General features: G+C 30.0%; 2 protein-coding genes across 3 annotated transcripts; both read right to left on the reverse strand.

Moving 5' to 3' along the window:
- Positions 1-2,608: 2,608 nt before the first annotated feature.
- LOC140875754 (pentatricopeptide repeat-containing protein At1g77360, mitochondrial) lies at positions 2,609-4,336 on the reverse strand. 2 transcript variants are annotated; one of them, XM_073279540.1, is made up of 2 exons: positions 4,225-4,336; positions 2,609-4,124 (listed from the first exon to the last, which is right to left on the reverse strand). In XM_073279540.1, the coding sequence occupies exons 1-2, from the start codon at positions 4,252-4,254 to the stop codon at positions 2,637-2,639; spliced, it is 1,518 nt and encodes a 505-aa protein (XP_073135641.1). In that variant the 5' UTR covers positions 4,255-4,336; the 3' UTR covers positions 2,609-2,636. The 2 variants fall into 2 exon arrangements, with proteins under 2 accessions (XP_073135641.1, XP_073135642.1); XM_073279541.1 differs by having other exon boundaries at positions 2,609-4,120; positions 4,225-4,317.
- Positions 4,337-11,230: 6,894 nt separating this feature from the next.
- Positions 11,231-14,768, reverse strand: LOC140890196 (beta-glucuronosyltransferase GlcAT14A). The gene is made up of 4 exons (XM_073297955.1): positions 13,797-14,768; positions 12,545-12,620; positions 12,341-12,456; positions 11,231-12,242 (listed from the first exon to the last, which is right to left on the reverse strand). Exons 1-4 carry the CDS (start codon positions 14,299-14,301, stop codon positions 11,734-11,736), a joined length of 1,206 nt encoding a protein of 401 aa, XP_073154056.1. The 5' UTR covers positions 14,302-14,768; the 3' UTR covers positions 11,231-11,733.
- Positions 14,769-21,464: the final 6,696 nt, after the last annotated feature.

A 21,464-nucleotide genomic window follows, 5' to 3' on the forward strand; every position in this document is an offset into this window, starting at 1 on the left:
TCCGTCTTTTCTTCTTCACAAACAAGACTGGAGCACCCCAAGGCGACACACCTGGTCTAATATAACCTTTTTCCAGCAAATCTTGCAATTGTGTTTTAAGTTCTTTCAATTCTGCTGGAGCTAATCGATATGGGGCTCGGAAAATAGGACTTGTCCCTGGCATCAACTCAATGCTAAGATCTACTTCCCTCTGAGGCGGAAAACCCGAAATCTCATCAGGAAATACATCAGGAAAATCCTTGATGACAGAAATATCTGAAACTTTCAATTTCTCCTCCTTCATCACATCAAGAGCATAAATCATAAATCCTTCATTTTCTATCGACAATAATCTAAACATTTCCATTTTCGATACTAATGGAATGCGAGATTGTGAATCAGTACCGTAAAAATTCCACTTATTGCCATAATACGGTCTAAATCTCGCAATTCCATGAAAACAATCAACAGTAGCTCTATAATTCATCAGTGTATCCATACCCAGAATAAAATCAAAATCAGACATAGTTAGTTTGATTAGATTGGTTATCATGATCTTATCCTCAAATCTAATCACACAATTCAAAACTATCTCATTAGACATCAAGAAAATACCAGCAGGAGTAGCAACAGACACAGTATCCAACAACGGAGTAAAATCAATCTTATGCTCATCAGTAAATATAACAGATAAAAATGAATGAGATGCTCCTGTGTCTATCAAGATACGTGCAGGATACTCAAAAATATAACAAATACTTGCAATAACTCCCCCAGGTGCATCTTCTGCCTGATCCTGAGTCATGGCATGCACTTGAGCCTGTTGTGGACCTGGAAAATGCTGCTGACTCTGAGATGGATACCTAGGCTGATGCGTTGGCTGTACCGGAACATAAGGCTGTGTAGGATCAAATTGCGGTACAGGAGCATATGGCCTCAATGATGGTCTTCTAGGAAACTGACCAAACTGTTGTGGTTGAGACTGTTGTCTTCCCGCATTTGGACATGCTCTGGCCAAATGTCCAACCTGAAAGAAGGTGACGACAATGAGATTTAGGAGAGAGGATGGAATCGTGATGTAGATAAAAGGAGAGATAGTATGGTATACAACCCTCTTGTATAATGTATTTAGGGAATTTAACTTTTAATTTTTAATGTATGATGTATTTAAGGAGTTTAAAATAACAAATTAATGAATTAGGTAGTGCAAATGTATTTCTACTGACAAAGGGACTGTCCACAAAGATTGGTTTAGGTTTGGGTATTTTATCACAATTTACCCCAAAAAAAATTAAAAAAAAAATTTGTCCTCACATAAATTTTTAATTCACGTCAGCAATGTTTTTATTTTAATATTGTCTTTGGAACTGAGAAAATTAGTTTTTAAAAAATTTCTATTCCCCAAATTATAAATTTTGCATAGATTAGACTATTGTAGTTGTCCTCCCAAATTAACATTGCATTGGGGATAAACATGTTTTTTTTTTTCAAAAAAGTTGAGTGGGAGATTGTTATAATTAAGTTTTATTTCAAATAAATAATTGAGTTTTGACCCAGATCAAATGTCATTAGATGTGGGTCTGATCAAATCCGATATACACTGCTAAAATTATTTTTAAAAAAAATTAGTCACTACGCTATAAAAAAACACTTTAGAAAAATAGGGGAATAAAATTACTTTCCAACTTTATATTAATATATTTAGTAAAAAAAAATATTGTCAGAAGTTAAAACTGTTAATTTATATTCAACTCATAATAAAATAAAACTTGTAATTATATATTTTTTCATATTAAACATATGATAATAGAATAAAATTATTTCAGTCATAAAATATCATATCTAAAATTAGAAATTAAGTTGTTTATGGTTAATATAATAATAAAATATAATAAATATAATAAAAATATATAGATAGATTGTTAAATAAAAAAAGATATATATATTATATATATATTTGATCTCCGAGGCACCACATGATTACTTCAGCCAATGATCACATATATGCCAACAGTAAGTACCCATATATATATATATATATATATATAGAGTAATGATTGCACACGTTTACTAAATCTTAAAACCTATCCCATAATCAGTTTAAAGTTTAAACCCGGCTAATCATCATCTCTTCGATATCACAAATAATATGTGCAACTTAAAAGCATCAAGGTAATGTTTGGAAGATTTTATAAAAAAACACTTCTCAAATTTTTTTCACAAAATTTCTAATCATCATCTCTCGATATCACAAATAATATGTGCAAAAAAAATTTATAAAAAAAACTTCTCAATTTTTTTTTTACAAAAGCTTTTCCTTCACAAAATTTCAAAATTTTGTGAAAAAAAAAACTGATAAATATTTTTTTAGAAGCTTTACCAAACATTGTTTAAATATGGTGTACCTCTAAATTTTTTGTTAAAAAAATTATTAACCGATAAGATTAAGCTTAATAGTGTCATATTTTAATTTTTCAATCGACTCCAAAAGAGGAAAGCACCACGTAATGAGCACGTGTATCTCATTTTTTTTCTTTTTTTTTTAAAAAAAAAACTTGATTTTATCCTGGATTAGATCAAAGTTGAGTTAAAAGAAAAAAAAATAATAAAAAAAAAACCTTGGAAAATGAATCTATAGAGAAAATCTGCAAAAAATGTCAACCAAACAATGGAGAATCTCTTAATTTCCTTATTTTACCATCCAATATAATGACAATATCTGGTTTCCCCTCATCAAGCAAACCCTGTTTCAATCTTTTTAACACCAACTCCGGAGGCCTAATACCCATATCTAACATTTCTTGAAGATATTCACACGCCTCGCCCACCCTTTTTTGGTCGCACAAACCATTAATCAAAGCCAAAAACATATGCATCCCCGGAATCATGCCACGAAACCTCATCTGATCCCAAACCTTCAATGCCATATCCATTTGCCCCCCGTTGCAAAACATCCTGACCATGATCTCGTGCGTGCTTAAATTCGGTTCAACTCCCCACTCATCACTCATTCTCTCAAAAACGCTACATGCCTCACTCGTTCTACCCGCCTTTACAAGATGATGTAGAATAATATCATATGTCCGTGGATGCGGTCCAATCCCACATTGTTTCATCTCATCAACTATTGCATAAGCATCGTGAATTCGCATCGACCAACAATAAGCACCAATCATTGCATTATAAGTAGGTGCTTCCATAACACAATCACTTTTGTACAAGTTGAAAAACTCGATAGCTTCGCCCAATCTCTTCTCTGCCCCCAAGCCATTGATCAAAGTACAATATATATGAGGTGTTGCCTTTATGTTTTTGCCACTCATTTCGTGAAACAAGCCAACGGCTTTATCATGGCGTTTAGCTTTACAATGGGCATTAATTAAGATTCCATACGTCACAACATCAGGCTCCAATCCTTCCCCTTGCATCTCAAGATAAACCTCATTAAGCCTTAGAAAATTACATCTATCACCCCACCCTTCCAACAACACGGCATACGACTTAATATCCGGCACAAACTTCCAATCTTTCCATGTATCAAACAATTCTTGAGCCTTCTCCACATGCTTAGATTTGCTCAAAGTATCAAGCAACCTATTGTAGTCTTGTAAATCAGGCTTCAATCCATACCTCTTCTCCATTCTCTCAAATGCCTCTATAGCCTCGTTCACCCTTCTAGCCCTCGCAAGCCTCCTCGAAACGAGGGCAAAAGTCTCTTTTGCCAACAAGCCATTATTTTTCATCTCATCCACCAAAATCCACACCATTGTGAACTGCTTGATTCCCCCTAACGATTCAATGAGAGCATTGTAGCACTCTGGCGTGTGCTGGAAACTTCTCTGCCTCTCAGCCCACCGGAAAAACGATAGTGCCATAGTTCCAGAATTGTTGAGTTTATTCAACACTTGCAACACAAGACTTGGCGACAAATCACTAAAATTAGCGTTGTCCAGAGAAGATCCAAGATTTCTTAAATCACCCATGCCCGATACGATTTTACAGATTCTTTGAGCTTCTCGATTGATTGTGGTATCTGGGTTTGGCGTACTGCTGGCATTTCTGAAAGGAGAATAATAAGGATTTGAGCTTTGAAGGAGTCGCCCGTTCTTAGCAAATGATGGACTTTTCTCAAGCACCTTCACTGCCTAGTCAAGCAATGCATACAGATCATAATTCTGAAAGTAGATTATAACAACAGTTCGAAATCAAGATTAGGGTTTTACTGAAGCAGCATTGAGAAAATACCTCTTGAAATTTCTGAAAGAGGGGTGCCATTTGGTTGCAGAAATTTTGACTCCGCTTTCCCGAATTGGAGACGGTGATTTTAGAATACCGCCGGGATATAAGTTAAGTGTCAAGTCAGTGGGTCGAGTTGAAAAAATTTAAGTGTTAAAAAGTATTTTGATTTTCCTTTTAAAAAAAAAGTATTTTGATTTTTAAATGTAACTAGTAAAATTTACGTGAGATGGGGAACACCTTTTATTATCGATAAGTGTCGTTAAATACATGAACTAAAATGAGAAAAGAAAAACATGCAGTTAATTAATAATTTTTATGGTATTTTAGTAATTAATAAAATTCAATGTAATATAATATGTACAATATGTATTATAAAACGAGTGCGAACAATCTTTGTTCAAAGATTTTAAATGTTAAATATCTAATTAAATTTATAGTTGTTGTAAATAATGGTTGTAATAAATATTATAATTTTGTATAAATTAGGCATTGAGAAAATATATAATTTGATGTCATGACATATTTAATAAATAAAATATAAAAAAAAAATATAATAATTAATACATAGTATTAAATTATTTTACCATTACTGATTATGAAAAAAAAAAATATTGATAATGCATTCTAAATGTTAAATTAAATTACAACGTATTTTCTTCTTTTATATAACCACTTTTCTTTCTTTCACGATTTTTTCGCTTGCATTCGTTTTTTGTTCTTTATATATAAAAAACAATTTTTCCATCGTCTTCAATAATAATTCTTGTGGTGTTGTCTTCATCAATTATTTGTATTTTTATATCTTTATTTTTTGATTCTTTTGTTGGATGACTTTTTTTTTTATTTTTTCTTTTCTTTTTATGTTGAAAATCATTCTATGCAAAAGTAGAAATAATTTTATTGTCTTCAATCTTAATTCTTGTGTCATTGTCTTATATTACTTGTGAGTCGATATAGTTAATGTAGGACCGAGCGATTGCCATTTTACCAAAATTTATAGATGGTGGTAATTGTGCAACTCAAATCTTTAAACCGCACAGCAGTCCAAGCGTCATGGTTCGATCGCTCTACCAGCAGGGATAATTATTGCAATACAACAATCTCTCTCCCAATAATTGCACTTTTTGCAATGCAATGAGAATCGAACTCATGACCTTGGCTCTGATACTAGTTGTAGGACCAAGCGCTTGCCACTTTACCAAAAGATATAAGCTGGTGGTAATGGTGCAACTCAAATCTTTTAAACCCTACAGCAGCCCAAATGTCATGGTTCTATCGTTATACCAGTAGGAACAATTATTGCACTCAACAGTTAATGATCAATATTGATGTTATTGGACGTTCTCTTTTATTTTTAATTTCATGTTAAGTTTTTCGAAATCTACTATTGAAATTATTTTGTTGCTAAAATTTTTGCTTGAATTTTGAATGCTTTCGATTAAAAATGTTAACATTTTGTCTTTTATTTCAACCGTATTGTCCATTTTGAGAATAAATATATATTTTTTTTATTTGATGTCTATAAAATCTTGTAGTATATTGAAGTGTTGTTGTCATATAGATAAATAAAATTTTATTAATAATTGATAATAATATATACTCTTTGAATAAAAAAAAATATTTATATGTCATAGTGATAAAATCAATATAATTTTACGTTTCAACTAATAAAAACATTTGCAATATTTTCGAACAATGTAACCTTTACAGTTTCAATGTTCATCACTTACGGTCATCGTTATTATATAGTTATTTTAACAGTTTAAAATAATATATTATGAATAACTCATGTTAGCCTATAGATATAATGTTTACTATAGTTTTACTTTGTCACAATAATGATTTTGAATCTTATGCAATTATTAAAAATAGGGTTTTCCATGATTTTGTTGATTAATATTGAGCAATTATAACATGCTTCGTACCATGAATTTGTCTTGTTTTTTTATGTATGTATTTTCTGAATCGATATAATTTATTCTGTATTTGTTAATAAGTGAGATACGTTAATCAAATTAAATAAAATATTCATTTTGTAATGTTCTATCTTATGTGTTGATTACTTATTTTAAGAGTATTGATTTATTTAAAAATAATAATAATAACATATATAATGTATTCTAAACCTTAATTTAAATTATTAATGAATGTTTTTTTTCCTTTATATTTTGAATTTTTTTCTCTTTCACGATTTTTTCCATTTACACGCGTTGTTTATTCTTTATGAAAGAATCAATACTCTCATCATCTTTAATAGCAATTCTTGTGATGTGTTTGGCCAAACCCAAAGACCCATCCAAACCTGCTTGTGGACCCATTTGGGTCTAAACTTGCCTCGCCAAGGCTGGTTTAATACGGGGCTGGGTTTAGACCCGATCCATTATCATTCTTTTATTAAAGTGTTGTTGTTCTTTAAATAAAGTAGATTTTATTAATAATTGGTAATAATATATTATTTGAAAGAAAAACTATTAAATGTCTTAGTGATAGAATCGATATAATCTTTAACATTGCAACTAATAAAAACATTTGTAATATTTTCGAACAATATAACCCTCGCAATTTCAATATTTTTTTATCATTTAAGGTCATCATTATTCTATATATACATTAACATTTTAGAATAAGACATTATCAATAACTCGTGTGAGTTTATAAATATAGTGTTTGATGTGGTTTTATCTTGACACACTATTGATATTGAAACTTATGAAATTATTACAGCTCGTGTTTTTCATTGTTTCATTGAATTAATCTCGAGCAATTGTGGCTTGCTTCATACCATAAATTTTTCTTATTTTCTATCTCATGTATGTATGCTTTGAAGCAATATGATTTATTCTGTAGTTGTTACTAAGTGAGATAAGTTAATCAAATCAAATTAAATATTTATTTTGTAATTTTCCTATCTTATGTGTTGAATACTTATTTTGTGACTATTGATTTATAGGAAAAAAAATGTAATATAGATAATGCATTCTAAACCTTAATTTAAATTATTGTGCAAATATTTTTTCCTTTTATATTTTAGAATTTTCTCTATTTCACTGTTTTTAAAATTTACCATCCTTTTTTTATTCTCTATGAAATAATCAATATTCTCATCATCTTTAATAGCACTTCTTGTGATGATGTCTCTATCAATTATTTGTATTTTTTATCGTTATTATTTTATTTTTTTGTTGGACGGTGTAGTAGCTCAGTTCTATTTTACCAAGATTAAGTGATTTAAAAGGTTAAAACATGATTAAGAAATATTTTATTGGATTAATAGAGTTGAAAAATGGATCCAGAACGTTCAAAAATAGCTCGAAGAGTCTTGATTTTAAGTAGGGGTGAGATCGGGTCGGGACCCGTCCCGTAACCCCTTTACCCGATTCCCGTCCCGATAGGAATTGATATTATTTTTTTCTCCCGATCTCGCACCCGAAAAGTGTCGGGACCCGAATGTTCGGGATCCCAAACATTCGGGATATGTTCGGGATCCCGTCGAGTCGGGATAGGATAATCCCGAACAAAACTCAAAAAAAAATTTAGTACATTACAACTAAATTAAAATTTCTTTGTATATAACCATTAAAAAACTAAAACATCTTCTTAGTACATTACAAATAAACTAAAACAACTACTTGATTAATACAATAAAAACATATAATTATTCATAATAATAAAAAAATAAAAATTTATAACTCAATGTTAATATTAAAAAATTTAAATATAAATATAAAAAAAATAATTATATGGTATATAATTATAAAACATTAATATTAAAACATAAAATTATTAAAAAAATTATTTTTTAATTAAAAAATATTATTTATATATTCGGGTCGGGTCGGAAATCCCGGCGAGTAGAGCTGATATTCTTGACCTCGTGTCTTGGTACCTTATACACTTGCATACATGCACATACAATAATGTATACTCATACTCTCGTACTGAGCGTTTTATGCTCATGTCCTTGTACTTTTTTTGTACACCCTATTCCACGAAGCAGGTCTCAGACTTGATGGAGCGGGAGGCTCGGGGAGACCATAGTTGCAGGATGACAGCAGTGGTGGAGATACGTTTCAGTAGGGTGTTTAAGTACTTTGTTTGTATTGTGGATACAGACTTTCGATATGTTGTATAACTATTTCAAAGATTAGTTTTCTTGAGTTGTTATATTTTAAGTTTTCATTATTTTGCTCTGATTATGATTTAATGAAGTTAAATGCATGTTTAAGCTCTTGTTTAGTAGGTGATCACGATGCGGGTCACTACAGACAGAAATATTTTATTACTAAAAATATTTACTTGCAATAATAACAATAATTTCATCATTCCCAACCGCAATTTGGTATGTTCTCGTCTTCTATTTATGAAGTCATGATATAATTATTTAAATCAACAGGATCTTACACAAATTTAAATACATAAGATTTTTTTTTGAAAAAATCTGTTCATTCAGTCTACAAAAAAAAACAAAGTATTTTGGTGTTTAAATCGTTTAGAAAAACTGAATAGTATTTAATTAAAAATTTTGTGGAATTTTTTTTAAAAAAATATTTGTGGAAAAAATTTGTTAACTTTATCTACAAAAAAATAAAAACCAAAGTATTTTAGTATTTCAATCTTTTTGGAAACTGAATCTTTATCTAATATGCACATACTTTGTCAATTTTGACCTTATCATAATACTTGATTTTACAAAAACATCCTCACATGATTTCTCAAGTGTGTACAAACCAAGGATAAATTTGAAAATACACTATGAAAAATTTTGACATTGGTTCACACTTTTATAATTGGTATAGATATAGATATAGATTATTAGAAGTAAAAGCTCAAAAACTAAAAATTCTAGATATCATGGATTCCGGTGATATTTATGTATATTTTTTGCTCAGGCTCGCAAAAATATTAATCAAACTACAACCACTGAAGATTGAGATGACAAAAAGCTGTTTTTTATATTTACAGCAACCCAAAAACGAAATACTGCAAGAATCACTTCCAGATTTCATTCTCAAACTACAAAAAAAAAAACAAATTATATTCAATACAGTAAAATGAAAACACAATGCATTCACTCATAACGCATTACACGCATACAAATAGTAGAAAATAAATTCAAGAACCAGATTTTAATTTTAACATATAAAAGTAATAGTACAACACTAAACCATTATATTTGGAATTAAATCATTATAACTGAAAATAATAAGAAATATCAATTAATCTATCCAAAAATTCCATCAAATGAACTGCATTCTCACTAACGGACGGAAACATTGATATTGATAAGGAAATCTGTAAAATTCACACAGTGCACGAAAATTCAATACAACCACTATAATCATAACAAATCTCAAACAATAGCTCAATTGAATATTTTTAAACACAAACAAACTATATCAAACCGTGACAATCATTTTTTCGCCCAAATTTAAAAAATTAAGTCATCGAAAATCAAACCTTCAAATCTTTTTAACATTGACTGTGAGCACAAAGATTGACAACTTTCTTTACCCCAAGTCAGTGCAGATCTACGACATTGCCCAAGTCGACATAGATCTACAACATTGTGGTCGATGGATTACTCGTTTAGGATTGAAGGAGAAGGTTGGGGAGACTCAAGAAAAACGAGAGAAAGTACCCGATGACCGTTCTCAGATTTTTGTTTTTGTTTTTTAAATTAGAGTAAATGGTAGTGTTGGGTTTTTAAATGATTAGAGACATTTTCGTAAATTGAGCTGAAAAAGAGAGCTAGAAGAAGGGACATAGATTTGTCAGAGAGTTCAAAATTATTTTCTCTTACACAGATGAGGGACAACTTCAATTTGCTATTGAGGATTTATAGGTAGTTCTCCCTATAAAAAAAAAAACAAAAAACAAAAAACAAAAAAACAAAAGTACAAAAACATAGATATTTTTTTTGTTTATATATAAAAATAAAAGCTATAATATTTATGTTATAGCTATGTGATTATTTACCATCTTCATCCTTCCATAGTACTTTTTATAGTTGCCAATTTTTATATTCATTTCAATCTCTCTAGTTTAATAAATATCATAAATTATTGCCTAAACTTTATTTAACAATATTGTTTGGTTTGAGTGATGGTATAAGTAATACATAGATAAATAATATAATGTAATAAAAAAATAAATAAAAAATAATAGTTAAAATAGTATTGAGTTTGATTGATTATAGTTTATATGATTTGTTGATTAAATTTTATATAAAAATGTTAAATAACTATTTTTTATTTTTAACAATAAATAAAATAAAATTAATATTATTTATAAGAGGTAAAATAATAATTTGAATTCAATGATTTGATTGATGTAAGATAAATAATTAATGATTTGATTGATATAAAATAAATAGTTAATATATGGATAAATAATATGATTAAAAAAACGTGAGATGAGATGAAATGAATTATACATATATTAATAATATTATAAACAGAACGATGCCTCTGTGTATTATTTGGAAATGTTAAAAGGATAAAAAAAGTGTTATTGACCAAAAGTGTAATTTTCCCTTTACGAGCATATATATGCCTCTACAGTGGACTCGGAATATAGATAAAAAAAAATGAGTCGATTTCCATGTGTTTGATTAAACAGTGGACTCGAAACCAAATTATTGGTTAGTTAAAATGCCTGGAAATCTCCAAGAAACCACCACAGTTTTGTAAGGCTCCGTTCGGTAGAAATGATAGGATAAATAATATATAGATAAATAATATAATGTAATAAATAATAAATAAAAAATGGTAGTTAATATAGTAATTGATTTGATTGATAGATTATAGTTTATTTGATTAGTTGAATTTTATATAAAATACAAAATTACCATTTTGTCCTATTTAATAATAAATAAAATATGAATAATATTATTTATAAGAGGTAATATAATAATTTAAATTCGATGATTTGATTGATGTAAGATAAATAATTAATGATTTGATTGATTTAAAATAAATACTTAATAGAAGAATAAATAATATGGCGAAAAAAACGTAGTATTAGACAAGATAAATTATACATGGATTAATAATAATCCTACCGGAGCCTAAAAGAATAGAAACAGAACCAAAATTTATCCATGGAGTAAATCTAGTTGGCGCACAAAATATTACCACCCAAAGTTTATGGTTCAACAACGAGCAAAATAATCGTGGACCCTAAATCAAAGCACCTATCAGACAAAAATTGTTCGAATTTTACAACAATGTGGCTTATGGATACCATTTGCTCTCTATGTGGAGGAAGTCCGACCGGTCCCGTACCCTCACGCAAATGAATCCTCGGAAAAGATTAACTAAAGCAGTACGACAAGAAAATGGACAATGCGGTAGGATTCGCAAGTATAAAGATGACCCGAGGGACTCCCCAATACTTCTACTCTCCAAGAATCTTGAATAGCTTTGTCTCGAGGTATATAACTCCAATGATCGATATTAACAATCAAGAAACTCGAGAGAAGAATAACCCCCCAGAAAGAATAGTGTGCAATGATTTTCAGGTGTCTAAATCTGAGTTCCTATCACTGATAAGTTTGTTTATGGACTCTTCGAAAATCTTGACCTGAGGTCCCGGCTTCACGATGTTCACATTACCCCATTGTGAACATGGATCCATCAGCCAGCTCTGTCGGCCTTTGCACCAAGCACCAGGCGTCGCTCGGTTGCGTCCACGCATGAGGATCTTTCTATCAATCATGTCTAGCACTGGCTGATCTTTTTCGAACTGTCTAGCAAAAGCAGCCCCACTTTTAGCCATTTCATCATAATCCGAAGTGTTGAGGTAATGGGGTTCCATCTTAGGAGGATCATCCCAAACAAAATACCTCAAGTCGGCATTCACGGTCTTGTTTTTGAACTCGGGTGAATTGCAGATGACAGAATGGAAATACACCTCTTGGGACAAGACCATATTATTAACATACATTAGAATGGTTCGTGGAAGATTATCCCAACCGAAAACACAAAATTCGAGGAAGGATCGACTCAAGACAACCCATGGAGAACCTGGAAAGTGTTGAAGAATGGTTTGATGTGAGCAATTAACCAGATCGATTCAGTTTATGTTAGAAACCTGACCATGACTGAAGTATACATATGATTACCTGTGAAAACCTTGAAAGCCTCGGGCATTGGCCGCTTTTCAGTTGCATGAAAAATTTGAGTCCTTCTGGCCAAGTAAATTCCTGGGTCAACTACAATGGGTTCCACTCTTTGACTCCTGAAATGATAACAGTAGAGTGAATTGGTGCACAATACGAGAATTCAATGCATAATGATGACAGCTAAGCAGTAAGAATTTTGCATACTCTTTCCAACCCAAATCACTAGTGTGATCGATAAAGTTCAGGTCTCTCTTAACTGATGAGAACACGTGGGACAAGTCTGAAAGAAAAACAGGAAACTTAGCAGAATAAGCGAGCTTGATGGGTGAGAGAAATTCAAATAACACAATAATATTGATGGTGTGACAGCTCTTCAAGTAATTTTCGAAGAAATGCATCATAAGCAATAGCACAACTCTGAAGTTCCCATTTCCCCTCCACCCAAGAAACCAAGTGAATGTGTGACAAAAATTCTTTCAATTACAATAAATTTTAGTGTCAAACCAAAACCCAAAGAGTTAAGAAGACCTAAAGGGAAGTTCTACCTCACGGCAGTAACCATGAAAACCTTCAACGTAAATGCATTCAGTAACTCAAGACAGTTCCATTTCTTAAGAAAATATGATGGGGTCAGGATTTCTAACAATAATCAATTTGACAAGCAGCCAGTATAAAGTAATCAGTTTCTATAGGGACTTCAGTAGCATAAACAGGACAGAAATATATGCAACTGTTGAATTTTGTGCAAACAGCAACATTTTCTCAGATGAAAAGAATTTGGTTAAAGAGTAGTGTCTCTACGCAGAGTCAAATGCCGAAAATACAAAGTATGCATTAGTGGCTCCTCAGTCCCATTTAAGTTTTTAACCAAAACATACAAAGTTTACAAATGCAGATGGTTCTACTAGCATGCATGGTGGAGAGCATTGACCTTAACATAATTTTGAACATCTTCAGATAAATTTCATCAAAGTATTATTTAATTCCACCAAGACACGGGAAAGACTCTCCCCTTCGGTTAGTGAGCAGTCAAAATTGGCTAACAGTAAAACATTCCAATCCACAAACATAGAAACAACAGACAAACCAAAGGTAAAGACCTCAAAACTCAATTGTATTAACACATCATGCAGAATTTAAATTTCCGAAACTTGATATATAAACACTAGTGATTGCAAACAGAGCATCATCCTAAGCTCATGGCATCAAAAGATCAAAACATTCCATGAACAATCAAAGAAATTAGTCTGTGAATATCAACCAAGATCAAGATTTAACCATCCCATAACTACATCAAAAAAAGAAGCATGTGTGATTGAAACACAAAATTCTGCTACTCAATGTTGCACCAAGATGAAAACGAGCCAGGAATTGTTATCGAACCACAAACCACTCCAGTGAAAATAAATAGGCAAAACACCAGTTCTAAACATGAAGCTAGATAGAATTAGCATACCATCTTGCGTAACCAACGGATAATCCATAGCACTAAGAGTTAAAAACCAATCCCACCCTCCGCCCACCTTCAACAAAACAGCTGCGGCCCTCAAAATAGCAGCAACATTAGTGGAACCCATGTAAGTATTTGGATCGGGCTTCCCGAATACATCCACGTTCTCAAAGGCCCGAACTGCTGGCACCGACTTCACCAATGCCGCCAGCCTTGCCCTCTCCTCGTCACCTCCATCCGCCGAAATATGCAATAAATACCTATTCCTAGGATGGTACACCGCTAACAACAAGCGGAAAATCCGCTCACCGTCCCCTCGTCCACCGAAAATATAATAGGCGAAAGCCGGGGGGTGGCCTGGCCCGCGAAGAACCGTCGAATCAAACGACTTGTGGGGTGAAAAGGCATTGTTGTATGAGGAGCTGAATCCCGAAATAAACGATAAGAATATGAGAAATGAGATGAAAGCAGCAGAAAACAGGGAGAAAAGCCATTTCCTTTCAGCTCCCATCTCGAATCTCGATATGGCCCTTGTAGCATGGAATGAATATTGATTCACAAATGTGGAAGCAGTTTTATCAAAAAAAAAAAACAAAACAGCAACTCACTCAAATCACACCAGAATAACAATTATTGCTTCGATGAGTCCAAGATTTTGCAAAAAACAAATGGGATTACAGATATTTTCAAAACAGTATCCACAATCACTCGATTGGATCAGACAGCAAACAGTTCCTTTTTTCTTTTTCTTTTTCTTTTTCTTTTTCCTGATTTCTACGTGGGTCTGATTCTGGTTTGAAAAATCCCTTCTGGGAAACTTCTTCGGGATTAGGGTTTGATGGAAGAAGGAGGTTGTTAGATTTAGGTGGAAATCGTGGAAGAGCACAGTGAATTAGATTGAAGGAATGATTAGCGATTCGGTGTCATTTCTTGAACTTCGGTGGAAGGAAGGAATATACATCAGTTAAACAATTTTTGAAATTATCTGTAAAAAATAAATATTATTACTCCAATTACAATCCCAACTCCTCCTAAATCGCCATTATCTTATCTTATTCTTCTAAAATTGTACAATTTTGCATTTAATTTTGAACACAAAAACTCACGTAGTAAGACGGTGTCATTTGATATCCGATTCAACCTTATTTATATAAAAAAAAAATTAGTTTTTAGAATAGGTCTAATATGTCGATTTATCTTACAAATATAAATTTATTAGTTCATTTCATAAAAACATACTCAATATTAATTGAATTAGCCTCAATAAATTTAAAACAAGATCTTTATTTAAATTCAATTGTAACAAACAACTCGTAAAAAAAATTATTATCTGTTTTTTTGATAACATTGTTTCGATGTATTAATATATATTATTATGAGATTTGAAGTGTACATTGACTGTTGCTACTCTGTCGGTCATAGGGGTTCTCCCACGCGCCACATAAAGCACGTGGTGTGTTATGGCAAACTTTGCTCTCCGAAAAAAGAAAAATAAATGACACTACGCTAGAGGCAAGCCAAGTTTTGGCTTCACATCTTGGAGTTGCCTACTTAAGATATAAAAACAAAAAATGATAATGTGTTACAATAAGGTAGATTTTTGACTATATTGTAAAGCAATAATGTTATGTTAGTAAAAGTAAAATGATAATGTGTTACAATAAGGTAGATTTTTGACTATATTGTAATGCAATAATGTTATGTTTGTAAAAAAAAATTTAGTAAATTTATAATTGAAAAATATTTAAACATGTATTCGAACAAAAATTTTGTGAAAACTATAGGAAATTTAATTTTTAAAAAAGTTTGTTCTCTTAAAATAATTGACAAATACTTTTGACGTTTTAAAAAAAAACATATCATATTTCAAACGGATAATAAATAATAAATAAGAAAACAATGGTACTTAAATTATAATTAATATGTTTTTTTTTAGAATTGTTGTTCAAACTCCTCCTTAAATTATCTTCGGTCATGAAATCGTTTTTGTAAAATATTTATACAAACACATATTTTATTCTAATAAGAGTTTCGTCTTCTAAAACAGTTTATTTTATATATTTAATTTAGCTCAAATATATTTAAGTGAAATTTCAGTCACACGATAAATGTCTCATAGTCGATTACTATTTGTTTTGTTTTGAAAAAACATGTTCAAGAACTATATATGCATTTTTTGCCTTTTTGGAACGTATTTTCATATGTTAGTTTATAGATTTGTTCTTCTCACCGATTGGGTCCCGTGGGATCGAATGGAAAAAGATGTAATTCATTCGTAATAATAATAAGTCGAAAGATAAAAATAAAAGAGTAAAATACGTAACTCGATTCACAAAATTGAAATTAAAAACGAATCTGAAAGTCATCGGTGTGATCTTATATCATCACATTAATATTGCCATTTCTGTTATTTTACATAGTTTGTACATCTCTTCACGAGATACAGCCTATCACGTTTGGTGATCAATTACGTCAATCCCTTCTTTTGGTGAGCTAATTTGTGAGATTCTTGAAGGAGTAATTAAAAGGAATCTTTTTATAAAATATAAATTTTTAAGATTAAAATATTGAGAATTAAACTAAATAATATTATAAGTGGATTTGATGTTGATTGCATGTGCTGACATAGAATCCCAATTAATTTTTGTTTGGGTTGTGTGACCAAAGGATTTTTGTCCCTTGATATTATACTATCAAAAATCATGAATTAATAATCCGACATTCAATTCAAATTCAATCTTGGCATCTCCAATTTGTAATATTTTATTAAAGGGGATATAATAAATAAACTACCGAATATGTTATTTTTGTTAAATTTTGGGTCAAATGTGAAATTAAATTTTTATTTACGTTGCATTTTTTTTAGAGATTCAATGAATTTTGATTATAGTTTTTTATTAATAATGAAAATAGATTAAATATTAAATTCATATATTGCTTATTTATATTTTTTTAAGACAACCAAATATATTGCTTCAGAAGATCTTGGTTTACAATACTAATAAGAAAAATGATAATTTTTTTAAAAAATAGTTGAACAAAATTGTGCATATTTTTGTTGAAATATATCCACATAAATAATATATGCACATTGATAAGAATGATTGAAAAAATACTAATTAAAATATTGAACATATTTATGCATATGTTGACTAATTTTAGATATTATAAAATATTTATATATTTTTAAAAAAAACGCTCAGGCACCTAGGCACTAGGCGGTGCCCGCCCCGGCGCTTACCTCCCTGTGCTTTTTAGAACCTTACTTAAAACACATAATAATTAACATAAAATACTATATAATCAAACATGTAATTGTGGATTTAAATTTTATGGTCTTATTTCTCTAATTAAACATCAAAAATATATTAAATACACTTGAAATTTATGAATTTGAAATATATCATTTCATCCAAGCACAAAAGTGTTTTTTTTTAGTGCAAGTATATATTGACATGTCATGAGCGCTCGTCTTTAACAAAACTGACATGCACTTTTTTTTTTTTTACAAAAAATAATGCACATTTTTTTTACAAAAAATAAATTACTTATATTAGTTCTTTAAGAGAATCAATGGAAAAAAACCAGATCCTTAGTTAACAAGTGATTTTTCGGTTCCGTTTGGACATGTATTTATAAAATTTTTTTACAAAAATGTTTTTTAAATTTTTTTATAAAATATTTTAAAAGTTGTTTTAAAAATAATATGTGTTTAGACAACTATTCTATAAAAATATTTTAACATTTCAAAAGTAATGTTGTTTTTCTTTGACTTCCATAGTTTCATCTAAAAACACCTCTCAAGTGTTCTTTAAAAACTATACTTGAAAAACACTTTTAAAAAAATATTTTACAAAAATTTTATCCAAATACATTCTTTAATTTTTTTTTCACTTATAAAAACTAAAAATATTTTTAAAATACATGTTCAAACAGAACTTTCTTAATTCTTTCTTTGTTTTTGTTTCTGTTTTTTTAAGATTGGTCGGAGAATCAATTACGAGTCTTTAAATTCTTGGAGAATATAATATTTTTGTTCTATTTGTGTCCGTGTCATGTTAAATTTTGAAGCAACCGTTTTAGGAAAATAAATACTCTATATATAATATGAGACATTATTTTTCATTCCCCACAACCACAGTCATATTTATTTGAATTGGTCTCTCGCGATATAGTATCACGATTATTTATTAATGAGACGAGTCAACTTTACTCATTTTTTTTAACATAAAAAGTAACATTTTTAGTATAAAAAGTAATATTTTTTTATTAATGATCTAATTAAAATATATATATGTCTCACTGTTAGGAATCAATCAGAACAAACTAGATATTTCGAAAATTTTAACAGACAAACACACACAACAACTCAAGAACACGATCCCATATAAACCCACGCAACACATATCAAACACAACTCACGCAAAAGCAATTAAACAACACAAATATTTACGTGGTTCGGCAAGAAATTTGTCTACGTGCACGGGAGAGCAACACAACACTTTTATTGATCACGAATAGGGGTGCAAACGAACTGAACCTGTTCGTGAGCTTTACGAGCCCGCTCGATAAATATTTGATTCGTATTCGAGCTTATCGAACTCGAGCCGAATTCGAACATGTTCGAACTTTTTTTCGAGCCGAGCTCGAACCGAAATTATTCTGTTCGATAGTTCGCGAATAGTTCGCGAGCCTTAATATTTAATCAATATAATATAATTATATAATTAATATATATACATTTCAAACTTTTTCGAATATTTCGAGCTTTTCGAACCTTAATATTCGAATAGTTCACGAATAGGTTCGAATATTTCGAGTCGAACTCGAACTCGAACTCGAACTTCATTTCGAGCCGAGCTCGAGCCAAAATATTTAAAATTATCGAACTTCGAATCGAGCTCGAACTCGAATATAATCTTATCGAGCCGAATTCGAGCCTTAAAATTTTATCATTATTCGGCTCGATTCGGTTCGTTTGCACCCCTAATCACGAACAAGAGAAATCCAAACTCAAACCAGAGCTTGTTACAATCCAAACCAGAAAATTTTAATGCTAGATACAGACTTAATTCAAACTTGAACTCTTTGAATTGTCTGGTCACAATCGGCGCCCCAGTTTTCTCTCTCTGAATTCTCCCTTTTCTTTCCTCTCAAAATCTTATACTGGATATTGAAAATTTATTATGTTGGTTATTCTTTTTCGGCCAGCTTTTATCTGCTTATATAAGAAAATTCACCGACTTTCTTCTTGGACTTTAGGTCAACAACTTATTACGGCCCAATCTTAAAGCATCTAGCTAGCTATGTCACGTAACATATATATTTTTTATGTTAGTGAGAATGACAAAAGTAATTATTTTATGGCTTATTGTACTGTATTATCTATAGATCGAGAAAATATTATAGCAGTATTAAGTATTATGAAATAAAATCGATATTTTCGCTTAATTAAAATTTTCCAATAATATAGAACTTACTGAATGGAATTATTGACATATATACAATTTTTTAATTATTAAAATACTTTTGATATTGCAAAGTCAGTCATACATGCATCTTTATTAAAAAAAAAATACATGCATCTTTATTTGCTTTGATAGCTATTGATTTTATATTTTAATTTGTCGCCTTTTTTAATATATATTTGAACACCACCTTTGAATTACCATTGTTTAATTAGTCAATACCTCATACTATATATAATTTATTTCGATTGGTCTACCTTAAAATAGTTGAAATAAATCGTCTAAGTTAGTTACTAATGGACGATGCGATGGACTTATTTTTATTATTAATTTTTTTAATCAAATGGACTTATTACTTATTAATTATTTTTCTTTTTTGGATGGAAAATGTAGGTAATGCCAAATTACAAATTTTTCAAGCAATTTGGAAAATTCTCAGCTTCCCAAAACAGAAGAAAAGGGGGAAAAAGAAGTAAAAAGAGCTAAAGTATGGACAATAATATTGACCCTTCACCCAACATAAAAAAGAGCAATAGCTTGAGACTTCTCCATTAACTCATGAATTATCTTTACTCGAAGTCCCGTGTAATGTAAATCCTCATCCGTACCCGTGATTATTTGCACAGAATGAAATTTCAATAAGCTTTTATTTTTCAAAAAATTAATTTACCAAAAAAAAATTAAAATAGATGGAAAACCCGTGGAATAATATGATTAAAATATTTAAGAATATATATTACATTTCTAACTTAAATAAATATTATTATTTAATCTTCAAACATATGGATAAATAAAAAGAAATCCCTAAGTTAAATCAATAGCATCACGGGGTCATTTAGGCATAACACATAGATAGAGTTCAAAATCTAAATAAAATTGTTTTTTTAAAAAATTCATATATCCCAGATTTGCTTAACTAATCCTTAAATTTAAAACATCTAGGCTTCGTTTGAGAGCCATGATTTGGAAGGAAAAAAAGGGGGAGAGGAAATAGAATCTTAAAAATTTAGTTGTTTGGGAAATTTTAATGGGAGGAAAAGAGGGGAAAATTTGTTAGAGAATTAAAAAAAAAAACTTAACAATCTTCCTTTCTCTTCAGTCCCAACATCTAAATTAAGGCTTAGTTTGGAAGTTGAAAGGAAAAAGAAGAAGAGAAAAAGAAAAGAAGGTGAGGAAAATGGAGAAAAGAGAAATGATGTATTTATTCGTTAGAGATTGAAGAAAAAAAATAAAGAAAATGAGTTAAATTTATTTAAAAATCAATTTTTTTTTTGTTTGTGTTTCCTTCTATTTCCGTCCACTTTTAGAATAAATTTTTTTTGATTGAGATGGAGGAAATTTTCTACTCCCTTCCTTTCTTTCCTTCCTTTAAAAAACTCCCAAACAATCAAATTTTTAAAATTTTATTTTTTTTTCTCTCTTTTCCTTCCAAATCATATCTCCCAAATGAAGCCAGCTTTGGCTTGCTAGCTCCAAGGATATAATTGGGTGTGGTCATAATTTATTTACAGCCGGTTTACTTGGATGAATTGTGAAAAAAATAAATATAAAAATTGTTTGATTACTAAAATGTAATTGCCGAGTAGTAACATTATGAAAGACACGGTCAAGTTTAACATGGAATTCAAATAAATAAATATACATATATTCCCCAATCAAATGGAGAAATTTTCGTTCAAAGTTCAAACTCATCAAATTTTAAATTATACATAAATAAATAATTTAGATTCAAAAAGTCGCAAGTGGATGGCTCCCAAGACCAGACCCGGACTCTTATATTATTATTATTATTATTATTATTATTATTATTATTATTATTATTATTATTATTATTATTATTATTATTATTATTATTATCATTATCTCATAACCTATAATAACTGGAATAATGCCAAATGTGCATATAATATATCGTAGATCAATATTTACATCACTTATTTTAAGACTTTTTATTCAATATATTATAAATTTTTAACAAATTAAATTTTTATATTGATTTTTTTTTGGTGTACATGTAGCATCAATATTTTGATTTTGTAATGCCACAATTTGTGGTATAATTATAATGTTTTGATCTTTACTCTTTGATATTAATCATAATCTTATCAAAATATTTTACAAAAAAATATATATATATCTAGTAAGACATATCATAATGAGACATAGTATTCGTGTATTAGGTTACATACTGATCAACTGCTTATGT

The sequence above is a fragment of the Henckelia pumila genome, chromosome 1 (assembly GCF_033568475.1).
Source record: "Henckelia pumila isolate YLH828 chromosome 1, ASM3356847v2, whole genome shotgun sequence".
Lineage (NCBI taxonomy): Eukaryota > Viridiplantae > Streptophyta > Magnoliopsida > Lamiales > Gesneriaceae > Henckelia > Henckelia pumila.

What these genes read in the sequence shown, in the direction of transcription:
- LOC140890196 (XM_073297955.1), bottom strand. Translation starts at nt 14,301, where the DNA reads ATGGGAGCTGAAAGGAAATGGCTTTTCTCCCTGTTTTCTGCTGCTTTC. An exon ending in TCCGTTGGTTACGCAAGATG is followed by an intron (nt 12,621 to 13,796) that starts GTATGCTAATTC and finishes TTTTTCTTTCAG; the next exon opens with ACTTGTCCCACGTGTTCTCA. An exon ending in AGTGATTTGGGTTGGAAAGA is followed by an intron (nt 12,457 to 12,544) that starts GTATGCAAAATT and finishes TTATCATTTCAG; the next exon opens with GAGTCAAAGAGTGGAACCCA.
- LOC140875754 (XM_073279540.1), bottom strand. Translation starts at nt 4,254, where the DNA reads ATGGCACCCCTCTTTCAGAAATTTCAAGAG. An exon ending in TCTTTCAGAAATTTCAAGAG is followed by an intron (nt 4,125 to 4,224) that starts GTATTTTCTCAA and finishes TTGCTTGACTAG; the next exon opens with GCAGTGAAGGTGCTTGAGAA.